This window comes from Glandiceps talaboti, chromosome 19 (genome assembly GCF_964340395.1).
Source record: "Glandiceps talaboti chromosome 19, keGlaTala1.1, whole genome shotgun sequence".
NCBI lineage: Eukaryota > Metazoa > Hemichordata > Enteropneusta > Spengelidae > Glandiceps > Glandiceps talaboti.
Window position 1 is genome coordinate 20,607,036 of NC_135567.1, and position 15,891 is coordinate 20,622,926.

Consider the following 15,891-nt stretch of genomic DNA (forward strand, 5'->3'; position numbering starts at 1 on the left):
CCAGTGCCATAGACATTCTAGTTAACAGAGCACAAACTACTTTTATCCCAGGATCACATAATTGTTGCTGCTACACAGGAAATGTTTAGAATATGTTGTCAGATAGACTTGAACAAGTGTGTGTAATTTCAGTAACGATTGTAACCCAAGTGAGTGATTGCAAATACTCGACTGTATTAAAACCCAGATAGATGACTTGGAATTTGGAAAAATACAAATAGAGACTTTTTCCTGAAATAAACTAAAGTAAATAATACTAATAAATGATAAATAAGATTTATAGGGTGCCTAATCTCTACAAGCAGAGATCGTGGTGCAAATAAGAAACTCAAAACATTTCACAATTACAAGACAAAAAGAAATGTCTCAAGAGACTGGACTTACACTGCTGTTATTGAGTAAAACCTTTATTTCCTTTTAAAGTTGATGCACAATATTTAATATCAACAACAAAACTGTACTCTCCATTTTATAACAGTGTCTATGCTTATTTCAATACAACAGGTGGATTATGAAATTGGGAATTTGCAAGCCTGCCATCTTGAATGGTGCATTATGGGAATTTGCAACCCTGCCATCTTGAATGGTGCATTATGGGAATTTGCAAGCCCGCCATCTTGAATGGTGTATTGTGTTCAGGTAACTTGCACACAAGTGTTCTAGCAGTTGGTACATCCAAACAGGGGGTGATACATACACATCTTCAGTTACATTCAGTATATAGCAGTGTACTTCTCAATGCTGTAGAAAATTCCCGGCAAATTGGCTGAAGAATGTATTACAGGGGGTGGTATACCTATGTCAACTTTGTTGTTGAATTAGATTCTTTATTATAACATCAACTGCTGCAGGAAAGTCTTGGCAAACTGCAGCTGTACTACAGGGGGTTGTACACCTATGTCAACTTTGTTGTTGATTTAGATTCTTTATTATAATATCCACTGCTGCAGGAAAGTCTTGGCAAACTGCTGCTGGTGATGGTGTTATCTTACTCTCATCATCAGCTCTGTATTTTCCTGTTGACAAAGAGATTTAGCTATGATGTTATTTTGGACTTAAGCAGTAGTCAAGGAAACATCTCAGTTTACATCACACACCAGGGAAAATATACCTTGTGAATTCACCATGTAACCTTTGACCTTTCTTTGATACAAATTTAGATGATAAAAGAGATAATTGCTTTCATTCACTGAGATTTTATGAATTCATTAATCATAATACTGTCAATGACTGACATTAATCAGTAAATCAGTAAATCAATAAATCAGTAAATCAATAAATCAGTAAATCAGTAAATCAGTACACGTACACTAGAATAACGAGGAATTGTACCAGACATACATTTTTTAATTCCATCAAAAATATGTATCTTTCAACATTCTATTTGAAAATCTAAATCAATCTTAACTTGTTCTTTTGTTGATTTTAATATTAAAACAAACTTTACTATGACTACCTTATTTATTATTTATGAGTTAGTTCTACAGAACGCCCTCAACCAGTGACCCTTCCTCCCACACACAGAATTACAGGTCCCGGAGCTTGTTCTTGTGTTGAGAACAGTGAACCAAACACATCTAACATTCTGTTTAATTTAGGTTTTCTGTTTTTAAATGTCAGCCAGTAAAAATCCTGTAAACTCAGGTCGGGTCACTTTAATGTTCAAAGTGGCCATATGGATGAGAATTTGGTATTTATTTTGGATTTTTATTTGATAAAATAGCTTCACTGTGTTTTTCTACTTGAAAAAATAATGTGAAATAACATATACCAAGTCCATGTTCATAACCCAATATATTGCAAAAAGATGCACAAAGTGTAAAAAGTTTGTTATTGTACGTACAATAACAAACATTTTACACATTGTTTAATGTTTTGCCGTTTATTTAAAGTACTGTATAAGTACTGTATGTGAAAAAGATGAATACTTTACCAGTTTTAACTAGAATACCATGCATACCAGCTAACTGGGCACCACCTACATCATCACGGACATCCTACAAATATAAAATAAACTTTTGTTTCTACAAAGTCAAAGTCTATCAATGCTGTCGATTGCTATATATGTACCATAGATTACTTTATACACTGGTGTGTGTGCATACTAGTGGTATTATTACATATGTACCATAGATTACTTTATACACTGGTGTGTGTGCATACTAGTGGTATTATTACATATGTACCAGAGATTACTCACACTGGAGCACAAACATACTAGTGGTATTTGCACTGCTGTGTAATACCGAAACACATTATTACATACCTGCATGCAAATAATATGCAAATGAGTATGATTTGTTGAACAAAAAAGCATGTGATCACACAGTATGATTTTTGCAAAAAAAAGCCAGATGACAGAGTGCCAGTGTGGTGCCAGTGTGGAGCCAGTGTGGAGCCAGTGTGGATACGCAGGGGTATTTACATAAACTAGTAGTTGTGATTTTTCTGCTGCACTTTCACAAATATAGAAAACATTGCAAACATTCATGCAAATATCCCAAACATTCCAGACTTGCACTCACACATACTTCTGTTATATTGAAATGTTATTTTACTTACATCACCAATCATAACTGTATTTTCTGGTTTACATCCAAATCCTTTCATGGCCGATAGAAAGAATGTTTGTTGTGGTTTACCAACAACTACAGCCTTAATATCTGCAGCATATTCCAATCCTTCTACAAATGGTCCAGGTCCTAGCGCCAAACCATCACCTCTCTTGTAATATCTGGCTTTGTGGATTGCTATCAGGGGGCTACCCTCCAATACTAGTCTGAAAAAGATCAGACATAAATATCTTATCAGTTGCAAGTTATCAGGGGGCTACCCTCCAATACTAGTATAAAAAAATATATATATAAATCCAATGAAACTTACTACATCTATGAATCATGCAAAGATATACAAGAGCATTTTCAGTTCATCTCTGGTTTAAATGAATTAAAACTACACTTACCTGAAGGCTTTGTTCATTATTTCATAATTAAAACTACACTTACCTGAAGGCTTTGTTCATTATTTCATAATTAAAACTACACTTACCTGAAGGCTTTGTTCATTATTTCATAATTATAACTACACTTACCTGAAGGCTTTGTTCATTATTTCATAATTAAAACTACTTACCTAAATGCTTTGTTCATTATTTCATAGTTAAAACTATCAGGTGATAGACCTACTACTACAGAATTAGGATTGTCTGTGGAAATACCTACAAAGATAATCACACTTACCTGAAGGCTTTGTTCATTATTTCATAATTAAAACTATCAGGTGATAGACCTACTACTACAGCATTAGGATTGTCTGTGGAAATACCTACAAAGATAATCACACTTACCTAAATGCTTTGTTCATTATTTCATAATTAAAACTACTTACCTAAATGCTTTGTTCATTATTTCATAATTAAAACTATCAGGTGATAGACCTACTACTACAGCATTAGGATTGTCTGTGGAAATACCTACAAAGATAATCACACTTACCTGAATGCTTTGTTCATTATTTCATAATTAAAACTATCAGGTGATAGACCTACTACTACAGCATTAGGATTGTCTGTGGAAATACCTACAAAGATAATCACACTTACCTGAAGGCTTTGTTCATTATTTCATAATTAAAACTATCAGGTGATAGACCTACTACTACAGCATTAGGATTGTCTGTGGAAATACCTACAAAGATAATCACACTTACCTGAAGGCTTTGTTCATTATTTCATAATTAAAACTATCAGGTGATAGACCTACTACTACAGAATTAGGATTGTCTGTGGAAATACCTACAAATAATAACCATTGTTTTAGTTAAAGATAATTAATAAGAACTTTGTTGTCATGGATATTTACATTAAATCTACACTAGCTGTAACTGTGGTATATTTTTTCCAAAAAACAACCAACAATATATTCACTGAAAATTGTTAAAATATCAATAATTAGACATTGTACATGTCAATAGGGAACTTGCAACCCCGCCATGTTGAATGTTGCATCATGGGAAATGTGATAATAAATACTTATCAATTAGTATTGTAAACAGTGTTGTTACATTGTTTGTAACCACAAATAATCAATTCATAGTTACCCTGACCATTGTGGGAGGTTTATTTTATCGGTAGCTCCAGATTAGGTATTACGATAGCCTCAGATAATCCCATGGTCCTTTGCATCTGAGCATGCTCAGTCTGGATTGCAAGTTCCCTATTAGTGGTTTATTTCATCTATAAGTAGTATAGTAATAAGTTGAAATCATGGTTCATTGGGTTGCTGATTTTTTTTTTACACACAAATCACATTTATTGGATGTATGGCACCATACTGTGCGTACTACTACACACATATGTTTACTCACAGGTTAGCCCATACTGTTCAGGATGTACAATATTATGATTAACAGTTTTAAAAAAAATGTTCCAGTTACCATCAAAGTCTTTCATAGCGCATATCTGCTGACTCTCATTAGACTATGCATGCCCTTAGCATGGAGCTAACCTGAACAATGAATGAGCAACAAGTTTCAGGAAACAACTTACCATACAGGTCTTTCATAGCACTTTAAGTTATTGTGTATGTATATCTGCTGACCCTCATTAGACAATACATACCCATAGCAAGGAGCTAACCTGAACAATGAATGCACATGTTTCAGGAAACATCAACTCACCATCAAAATCTTTCATAGCACTTTCTTGTAGAAGTAGCAAAGGTCTTAGATTCTGTTCTTCTACCAGTCTTCTAGCAGCAGTTAGTGATGTAAAGATTTCATCAAGATGTATATCAAAACCAAGACATCTTAGTCTGTCGTACAACGTCTGTTTACATTCCTTGGTGGTGTTTGTCACAAATTTCAGTCCAACCTTAGTTTGCTGGAGCCTAGTAATAAAGAAGATTTTATTTCACATAATTTAAATATAGAACTCTCATATTTTATTTTACATAATTTAAATATAGAACTCTCATATTTTATTTATAGAACTCTCATATTTTATTTCACATAATTTAAATAAAGAATGTATTTCACATAATTTAAATATAGAACTCTCATATTTTATTTCACATAATTTAAAAATAGAACTCATATTTTATTTCACATAATTTAAATATAGAACTCATATTTTATTTCACACAATCAAAATATAGAATCCTCAGTCTGTTAAAGGGGTATGTTTCAGTCCCAGGTAATCACATTAGTGTTGTTTTTATAGGATTACATGGGACCATTCTATTGTTCCAAGTTTTTCTATAAATCTGCCAAACAACTGTTTTGGCACCAAGATTTTAAGTGGGTCTTTCAACAGAGTCTCTTTGTATTCCTTGGTTGTTTGTGACAGATTTTAGTCTAACTTTAGTTTTCCAAAACCTTGTAGAAAATATTGGAATGAATTATACTACCTTTGTAAATTGTCTTCTACACCTGGTATTTATTACATTAATATGCAAATGACATACCTTTGTAAATTGCCTACTACACCTGGTATTTATTACATTAATATGCAAATGACATACCTTTGCAAATTGCCTACTACACCTGGTATTTATTACATTAATATGCACATGGCAAACCCTTTTCAAAATTTTCTTCTACACCTGGTATTTATTACATTAATATGCAAATGACATACCTTTGTAAAGCTTCTACTGCACCTGGTATGGCATCATTCTCAATATGTAAAGTACCGCTGAGATCCACTAAGACTGCACCAATCCTGGCAGTCTGTAAACTCATGACTCTATTCATGTAGACTAGAAATATCTCACAATTCTTTGATGGACAAAATCTACAAAAAAGATGACATCACAGACCCAGTTATATCTTAGTCTAGAATTCTAAACTGGTACAGTATTATGTATTAAAAACTTCATTACTAATACCAGTCTAGTCATGACGGTTGTTTGAACACAGAAATCTGTGCTTCCCCAACCGTGTTCATATAAAAATGACGATGTCGTCGTGTCCCCACTTGATTTTAGTTTAAACAGACTGGAGGTGGAGTCCTGGTTGGACATTTGAATATCAGTGCAGTCCTGGAAATGTTAGAAAGGTCAAAAACGTTTCTGTATCAAATGAATATTAATGAGTCTGTTAGTGATGGATTACTACTGACATGCACCCTTTGTGCTAGGGGAGCACCACAATGTAACATCTTTCATAACCGTCTTGACTAGACTGGTATTAGTAATGAAGTTTTTAATACGTATACTGTACCAGTTTAGAACTCTAGACTAGTTATGCATGATATCCCATAATATTTTGTATTTGTGCTATTTTTCAATATCTTTCCACTAAATCAACGTTTTCAAATATTGTAATAGTAATTTTTTTCAAATTTCATTACTGTAGCAGAAGTTTGAGACTAAACAGGCGGTTTATATGTAGATGCTGTGCTGGAATTGGAAAGTTACGCACTGACTGTGACACCCCCGAGCAGCAGCAACTTGACTGTACCTTGGCCTACGACATACTTTGAGGTGAGAATTAATCATATAAATTATATTCTTCCATCTTAGTAAACCCAAATATGATATTATGCAAACTCACCGAAAGTATTAATCATTACATATTTATGTAATATTTCTTCAAAACCACAAATCCAACCTCGTTTTTGAAAACTGAACCTTTGCACTGTGCGAATGAACTTTGACCTTGTGTATAGGCCTTTTAAGCTGTCGGAAATATATGAAATGTGCTCAAAAATGTAATATTTGTCTTAATACCAAAGGCTGTACAATTCTTACAAGCTTTTCGGTGCGAAAAAATACGATAAAATGTCTTTATACTGGTTTCAATGACCGAGAACCGTCGAAGAAATGTTAGTAAAGTGACAAATGTTAAGTTTCATTGACTTGGGGTGTCTTAGTAACACGTGGTGTGACATTCGGCGAAGCAGATTGCACAATCTACGGCAAGTGTTTGCGTGAACTATGTGACGGGATTTGACTGTATTGTGACATTACTTCACCATCAGATCTGATACAGTGTACTGAAGGTAAGTTGACATAAATATTTTGAAAGACTTTATAAAATTTGGTGGCTTTCTGCACCGATGTTCGTAACATTAAACCCCAATATGTTTCACCGGCCCCCGTTACGTTGAACGTTGTGACGGTTGAAGCCTGAGGGTTCAATTTTTGAGTAGACTATTTTCAAGTCAGCAGAGGCTATTACAATTTGTACTAGCACCTGTGAATCTAGTGTTTGACATTGTGCAAGACGTCTCTGTCCCTGCATACAACTACAGTCAAGAAAATTCTTCTAGTGGCACACGCTTTTTCACTTGGTCCTGTTCCGGTTCCGGTGAGAGTGTCCGAGACGAACATTTCCAAGACAACGGTTATTTATCAGCTGTTGACAACAAATGGGCGTTTCCAACAGTCAACCTATCTATTTATTCATTCGTTCGTTCTTTCGTTCATTCATTCATTCATTCATTCATTCATTCATTTATTTACATATTTCAGTTGTCTCAGCCTGGAGTCCAATTTGTTTAAAGACATTGAAATTTAGTTATAACATCATACATATTTTCCCTTATTTCGCAGGAAACAAAAACGTGAGAATATGTTGAGTCTAAAATACCTTCTTGTACATGAACATAATGTATCACTTTGAAATTATTACAAATTAGTCTTTGAAAACTGTCAAATTGTCAAATTTTCTAGTAGTGAAAATATCTAAGGTTTACAGTATATTTTGTCAATCATAATCCAGTCTAAGAACAAGAACTTACAAATCACAAGATTCTACTTAAAACACTTATTTCAATTTTTTCCACAGAAGATGCCGTCAGTCACAAAGAGTACAGAAAGTGATCTTTCTGTATCATCATTACAACAGGGCTGTGAGGCTGCAACATCATCTCCAATGAAAGGGAAATTAAAATCAGGGAAAGCTAAACAGAGGAGGGCGCTGTCAAGCCGAATCAAACGTTTGTTTGACAGTAAGAAAGACAGAAAGAAGAAAAAAAAGAATGCAATAAATGAGAATTCAGACTTTGACCAGTACATTGCATTGGATTGTGAAATGGTGGGAGTTGGTCCTTGTAAACGTACTGCCCTGGCAAGATGTACAGTCATTGATTACCATGGTAACTGTCTCTATGATTCTTACGTGAAACCTAGTGAAACAGTTACCGATTACAGAACTCGCTGGAGCGGTATTCGTAAGGAACATATAGAACAAGGTGTGCCATTCGAGAAAGTGAGAGACCATATGACGGAACTAATGCAGGGTAAAATTCTAATCGGACACGCAATCCACAACGACTTGAAAGCGCTACAAATTACGCACCCAGCAGAACTTATACGAGATACGTCAAAGTGTCTAAAAATTCGCAATCTAATGGGTATTGATTCTATGCAGGGCTTGGCTTTGAGAACTTTGAGCAAACAATTATTACATAGGGAGATACAGAAGGGTGAACACTGTTCATTGGAAGATGCCACAGCGACTATGGATTTATTTAAATTAGCTGAGAGTCAATCTGACAGTCAATCTGACCATCAATCTAAACCTTCACTTCTACATACCTTCATGAATGATGTATACTGGCCTGTAGATTTTGATAATCAATAAAACAATATCATTTATACAAATTCTGTACAGCTATTTATTTATTATTAGCCTACTTCTTAATCTGGAGGACAACTGTGGTTGCTAATGACAACCACAATCTGGTCAAAGTCCCTCAATCATCACAAAAAGTTGTTCATCCAATCAGTGAACCCCAACAGTGTATAAGTAACATCCTGAGCTGACAAATATACCATATTTGGACATTACATAACTGTCCCAATAAACACTAACTTTATGAGGGACTGTGATTGGTTAGAATTTTGTGATTGATTAACAAAGACATGATGTTAATGACTCTGTGGGTGGCTGTGGATGAATTTTAAATTGCATCTCATCCTTCTAGAGTAACGACTTTGACTATATTGTGAGTGGAGGTGTAAATCGTAACGATTCTGTATAGGAACTAGACTACCTACTTGTAGACCCAGCAATAACACAACCTACAATCAGACCCCCCTCCCCATTAAGCAATAACACAACCTGCAATCAGACCCCACCCAGCAATAACACAACCTGCAATCAGACCCCCCTCACCACCCAGCAATAACACAACCTGCAATCAGACCCCACCCAGCTATAATACAACCTGCAATCAGACCCCCCTCACCACCCAGCAACACAGCCTGCAATCAGACCCCCCTTCCCACCCAGCAATAACACAACCTGCAATCAGACCCCACCCAGCTATAACACAACCTGCTATCAGATCCCCCAGCAACAACACAGCCTGCAATCAGACCCCACCCACCTATAACACAATGAGCATACCATCACACTCCACAGATATACTAGTAGTATAAATACATTCTGCAACAAGAACTTTGTTCATAAATCTTGTTTATTCATAAAAAAAAAAAGTTTTAAAAGAAAATATTGACAAGTAGTATAGAGTGGTAAACATAAAGACAGATGGGTTTTATTTGTAAGTGATTTTCAGTTTACTGCTAGTCTCATCTGGTGGATATTTCGAAATTTTAAGCAAATTCTGAACAGAAATTATCCAATGATGATGTGAATGAATAATTTCAAGATTGCTTTCCGAACACGATCACGATACTTGTATGACTTGCACAAATTTCAACACAGACTGAATCACTTTAACCAGGTTTTCAACAGTGAAATGTTTAGACTGACAAAGACTTGATGTGAAATATTTAATCTGTAAGTGATGTTAGTGTAGCTACAAGGTCACCATTATGTTCTCGTAATGCTCTCTCTGCTTTCGCTTTAGGTATCTCCATTTCATTCACCTGTAATAAAACACAAGAAACAAATTAAAAATATTGTTTTTTTTGCTGACGTCCAAATACCATGGTACACCACAAGTCAAATTCACACATTTCAATACCTTGCACCATGGTACACCACAAGTCAAATTCACACATTTCAATACCTTGCACCATGGTACACCACAAGTCAAAACTCACACATTTCAATACCTTGCACCATGGTATAACACAAGTCAAATTCACACATTTCAATACCTTGCACCATGGTACACCACAAGTCAAATTCACACATTTCAATACCTTGCACCATGGTACACCACAAGTCAAATTCACACATTTCAATACCTTGCACCATGGTACACCACAAGTCAAAACTCACACATTTCAATACCTTGCACCATGGTACAACACAAGTCAAAACTCACACACATTTCAATACTTTACACCATGGTATAACACAAGTCAAAACTCACACATTTCAATACCTTGCACCATGGTATAACACAAGTCAAAACTCACACATTTCAATACTTTGCACCATGGTATAACACAAGTCAAAACTCACACATTTCAATACCTTGCACCATGGTACAACACAAGTCAAAACTCACACATTTCAATACCTTGCACCATGGTATAACACAAGTCAAAACTCACACATTTCAATACTTTGCACCATGGTACACCACAAGTCCAAACTCACACATTTCAATACTTTGCACCATGGTATAACACAAGTCAAAACTCACACACATTTCAATACTTTGCACCATGGTATAACACAAGTCAAAACTCACACATTTCAATACCTTACACCATGGTATAACACAAGTCAAAACTCACACATTTCAATACTTTGCACCATGGTATAACACAAGTCAAAACTCACACACATTTCAATACTTTACACCATGGTACAACACAAGTCAAAACTCACACATTTCAATACCTTACACCATGGTATAACACAAGTCAAAACTCACACATTTCAATACTTTGCACCATGGTACAACACAAGTCCAAACTCACACATTTCAATACCTTACACCATGGTATAACACAAGTCCAAACTCACACACATTTCAATACTTTGCACCATGGTATAACACAAGTCAAAACTCACACACATTTCAATACTTTGCACCATGGTATAACACAAGTCAAAACTCACACATTTCAATACCTTACACCATGGTATAACACAAGTCAAAACTCACACATTTCAATACTTTGCACCATGGTATAACACAAGTCAAAACTCACACACATTTCAATACTTTGCACCATGGTATAACACAAGTCCAAACTCACACATTTCAATACTTTGCACCATGGTACAACACAAGTCAAAACTCACACATTTCAATACCTTACACCATGGTATAACACAAGTCAAAACTCACACATTTCAATACTTTGCACCATGGTATAACACAAGTCAAAACTCACACACATTTCAATACTTTACACCATGGTATAACACAAGTCAAAACTCACACATTTCAATACCTTGCACCATGGTACACCACAAGTCAAAACTAACACATTTCAATACCTTACACCATGGTATAACACAAGTCAAAACTCACACATTTCAATACCTTACACCATGGTATAACACAAGTCAAAACTCACACATTTCAATACCTTACACCATGGTACACCACAAGTCCAAACTCACACATTTCAATACCTTACACCATGGTATAACACAAGTCAAAACTCACACATTTCAATACCTTACACCATGGTACACCACAAGTCCAAACTCACACATTTCAATACCTTGCACCATGGTATAACACAAGTCAAAACTCACACATTTCAATACTTTACACCATGGTACAACACAAGTCCAAACTCACACATTTCAATACTTTGCACCATGGTACAACACAAGTCAAAACTCACACATTTCAATACCTTACACCATGGTACAACACAAGTCAAAACTCACACATTTCAATACCTTGCACCATGGTACACCACAAGTCCAAACTCACACATTTCAATACCTTGCACCATGGTACAACACAAGTCAAAACTCACACATTTCAATACCTTGCACCATGGTACAATACAAGTCAAAACTCACATATTTCAATACCTTGCACCATGGTACACCACAAGTCAAAACTCACACATTTCAATACCTTACACCATGGTACACCACAAGTCCAAACTCACACATTTCAATACTTTACACCATGGTACAACACAAGTCCAAACTCACACATTTCAATACTTTGCACCATGGTACAATACAAGTCCAAACTCACACATTTCAATACCTTGCACCATGGTATAACACAAGTCAAAACTCACACACATTTCAATACTTTACACCATGGTATAACACAAGTCCAAACTCACACATTTCAATACCTTGCACCATGGTATAACACAAGTCAAAACTCACACATTTCAATACCTTACACCATGGTACAACACAAGTCAAAACTCACACATTTCAATACTTTGCACCATGGTACAACACAAGTCAAAACTCACACATTTCAATACCTTACACCATGGTACACCACAAGTCCAAACTCACACATTTCAATACCTTGCACCATGGTACACCACAAGTCCAAACTCACACATTTCAATACCTTGCACCATGGTACAACACAAGTCAAAACTCACACATTTCAATACCTTACACCATGGTACAACACAAGTCAAAACTCACACATTTCAATACCTTGCACCATGGTACACCACAAGTCCAAACTCACACATTTCAATACCTTGCACCATGGTACACCACAAGTCCAAACTCACACATTTCAATACCTTACACCATGGTACACCACAAGTCCAAACTCACACATTTCAATACTTTACACCATGGTACAACACAAGTCCAAACTCACACATTTCAATACTTTGCACCATGGTACAATACAAGTCAAAACTCACACATTTCAATACCTTGCACCATGGTATAACACAAGTCAAAACTCACACATTTCAATACCTTACACCATGGTATAACACAAGTCAAAACTCACACATTTCAATACCTTGCACCATGGTACAATACAAGTCAAAACTCACACATTTCAATACCTTACACCATGGTACACCACAAGTCCAAACTCACACATTTCAATACCTTACACCATGGTACACCACAAGTCCAAACTCACACATTTCAATACCTTACACCATGGTATAACACAAGTCAAAACTCACACATTTCAATACCTTACACCATGGTATAACACAAGTCCAAGAACTTGTAATTGGCTATTCCGGTAGCTTTACTTACTGCCCTAACAACATACAGATAAAAATATTACGCGAGACTGAAGTTTGGTGAACCAACTACACAGTATATGATTAGATACTTATTGTTAAATTGAGCTAGAGCTAGGCCATAGCATATATATAATTTGATGCAAAGACCATGAGTGATAATGCAACACATATTCAAATTTGTCAAGATCAACATTTCCCCAAAGACAACAGTGCACTGATTAGCCTAACAGATCCATCATTTTTTTCCGCTAGTAAGCAAGTAGCAAGTGGTTACATATGCAGACCAACCACAGATTTGTCAGACTAGTCCACAGATTTGTCAATTACATTGAGGTCATACTTACTATGAGGTCAATATCTTCTTTTTGAACTTTGACCTTTGAGAGGTCAATTTCCCTGGAAAAGAAAATAGATTAATTTACTATTATTGACTTTCTGCTTGGTAACAAGTGGAAATAAAATACAGGATTTATTTTCTTGTTGTTCTAGGCCACGATACCATATATGTCATTGTCTGTGTCATTGGGTTATGTAGTGCAGCTATTCCACTAGACAAAGATCCAATCTCAATACGCATGTGTCGAGAATTAGCAGTAATTCGGGCAAGAGAACCTTTAAATACTCTGGAGCTGTTTTATGTAACAGTCTACCAACACATATTAAGCAGGGCAAAACAATTCATACTTTTAGAAATACATACATAAATCATCTTATGTCAGAGAGGATGACTTCCAGTATGGTGTAACTGGATGGCGGTGTAAATTTATCCTTTGTTATTGTTGCTTTTTCATCTTGTCTTTGTTAAACGTTGCTTTCGCATTGTTTGTAATCTCTTTTTGTGTGGTATGTAATGTTTTTTTTGTGTGTGTGGTAACAGGGCCCAGGTGGAAATCAGCTTCTGTTGTTTCCTGGCTACCCTGTTCTTAAATAAATTTTACTGCTACTCCTACTTGATACAGAAGTCAAAACAATCAAAATCACGATTCCCTTTTATGTCAAAAAGTGTATACATACCTCTGTGCTTTTAGTGCTTTATCTTGTTTCATTTTATTGCCAAGTATATTCATGGCCTGTCAACAAAAAACATAACAAGTATGATTTACACAGAAGCATTCCAAAGTTTTTAGCATTAAGTGTTCAATGTCTTGGTCAACGATCCTCATCAAAATGACTCATTGCATAGTTACAGCTGACCACTAGGTGGCAGTATTCTCATCAGCATAACTAATGATGTGTTATCAATTTTCACAGCAATGAATGACATTTATTACAAACTGTTACATATACGAGGTCTTCTCATGAACACTACATGTAGAGTCAGATAGCCAAGTCTTTGGTCTATGTTGTTATAAACTTACATCAATCATGTCTTGTGAGACAATTTCTGTTTCTTCATGATAATCTGTTACTTTCTCTAAGTCTGCTGCACCACTGTCATGTTTCTTAGCTTTACTACTACTAGTAGGTTGGTTAGATTGGTTCTCGTCGATATCTCCATCACTGCAATATACAAATGTATATGGAATCAATTATATGACGACAACCACAACAGCAACAACAGCAGCAACAACAACAACAACAACAACAACAACAAGTGCCGACTGGTTTCCATCAATATCTCCATCACTTTAATATTCAGTTATATGTCACTTAGACAACGACGAAAACAACAACAACAACAAAACAAAACAACAACTGCAGACTGGTTCTCTCACCAATTTCTCCATCACTGAATATATATGATGTCACTTAGACAACGATGAAAACAACAACAACAACAACAACAACAACAACAACAACAACAACTGCTGATTTGTTTTCAACAATATTTCCATCACCTTAACTTAACAATAACATACAAATTATATGGTGTCACTTAGACTACGATGACAACAACAACTATCCCCAACACTGCAATACACACTTTCTTTACAATGTTGAAAAAAAACATTAGATATTCCTAATAACAATTGATTGGTCGCTAGATGGTTCTTGACATCTTGGATTACGGTGGTACGTTACTTTGAAATAGTTCTAACGTCTTTGTTTCATTATTTCAATAGTCACATCATTCCAACCACTAAAGTACGTTGATTTTTCTGACAACTGTTTTAGTAAAATAACGGTAAAACTGATCGATACTAGAAAAAGCTCAACGCATATAACAGTTACACATTGGTGGCACTGCTGTACATTGACAGCAGCATGCCATGAGTCTGACATGGACATTACATCTCGGCCGAAGACTCCAAGTACTTCTCGCAATCAGTGACTCGCACATAACGTTCGTGTAAATTGAGACCATACTGATACCATTTGATGTCTTAGTTTTAACATAATCTTTTCTGATAGTAACTAGCGATATAACGTAATCGAAATTGACCACGTGAAGCGCAAAACGTGTACGAAAATATTTTCACACATACCTTGTGGCGGTCGCCATTTTGTTTTTTAGTTTCGTTTGTTTGGTTGTTACAAATTACTCCACGGTCATCTTTTGAATCTCGGAAAATGTCAATATCCGTAGTGAGATATGTTGACATTTATAATGTATTTTTGCATTATTTTATGTTTAATTTCTGGTTTGGGGGTTTGGGTGTACTTATTCCATTGTTTGTATCTACATCGTGTATATGTAATATAGTAATTCGTTATATTTTATTGCATGAAAAAAAGTCTTATGGATGCATTGCCGTTAAATAATCAATCAATCAATCAATCAATCAATCAATCAATCAATCAATCAATCAATCAATCAATCAATCAATCAATCAATCAATCAATCAATCAATCAATCAATCAATCAATC

At 35.4% G+C, this 15,891-nt stretch overlaps 3 protein-coding genes across 3 annotated transcripts; 1 reads left to right on the top strand and 2 right to left on the bottom strand.

Moving 5' to 3' along the window:
• Positions 1–467: 467 nt before the first annotated feature.
• LOC144450221 (haloacid dehalogenase-like hydrolase domain-containing protein 2) lies at positions 468–6,629 on the bottom strand. The gene is made up of 7 exons (XM_078140812.1): positions 6,553–6,629; positions 5,636–5,791; positions 4,678–4,886; positions 3,709–3,793; positions 2,563–2,779; positions 1,934–1,997; positions 468–1,016 (listed from the first exon to the last, which is right to left on the bottom strand). Exons 2-7 carry the CDS (start codon positions 5,749–5,751, stop codon positions 901–903), a joined length of 807 nt encoding a protein of 268 aa, XP_077996938.1. The 5' UTR covers positions 5,752–5,791; positions 6,553–6,629; the 3' UTR covers positions 468–900.
• A 247-nt stretch (positions 6,630–6,876) lies between these two features.
• Positions 6,877–8,586, top strand: LOC144450134 (interferon-stimulated gene 20 kDa protein-like). The gene is made up of 2 exons (XM_078140702.1): positions 6,877–7,000; positions 7,789–8,586. Exon 2 carries the CDS (start codon positions 7,792–7,794, stop codon positions 8,584–8,586), a length of 795 nt encoding a protein of 264 aa, XP_077996828.1. The 5' UTR covers positions 6,877–7,000; positions 7,789–7,791.
• Positions 8,587–9,435: 849 nt separating this feature from the next.
• Positions 9,436–15,530, bottom strand: LOC144450298 (huntingtin-interacting protein K-like). The gene is made up of 5 exons (XM_078140895.1): positions 15,509–15,530; positions 14,441–14,582; positions 14,097–14,152; positions 13,427–13,478; positions 9,436–9,836 (listed from the first exon to the last, which is right to left on the bottom strand). Exons 1-5 carry the CDS (start codon positions 15,523–15,525, stop codon positions 9,741–9,743), a joined length of 363 nt encoding a protein of 120 aa, XP_077997021.1. The 5' UTR covers positions 15,526–15,530; the 3' UTR covers positions 9,436–9,740.
• Between the last annotated feature and the right edge of the window lie 361 nt (positions 15,531–15,891).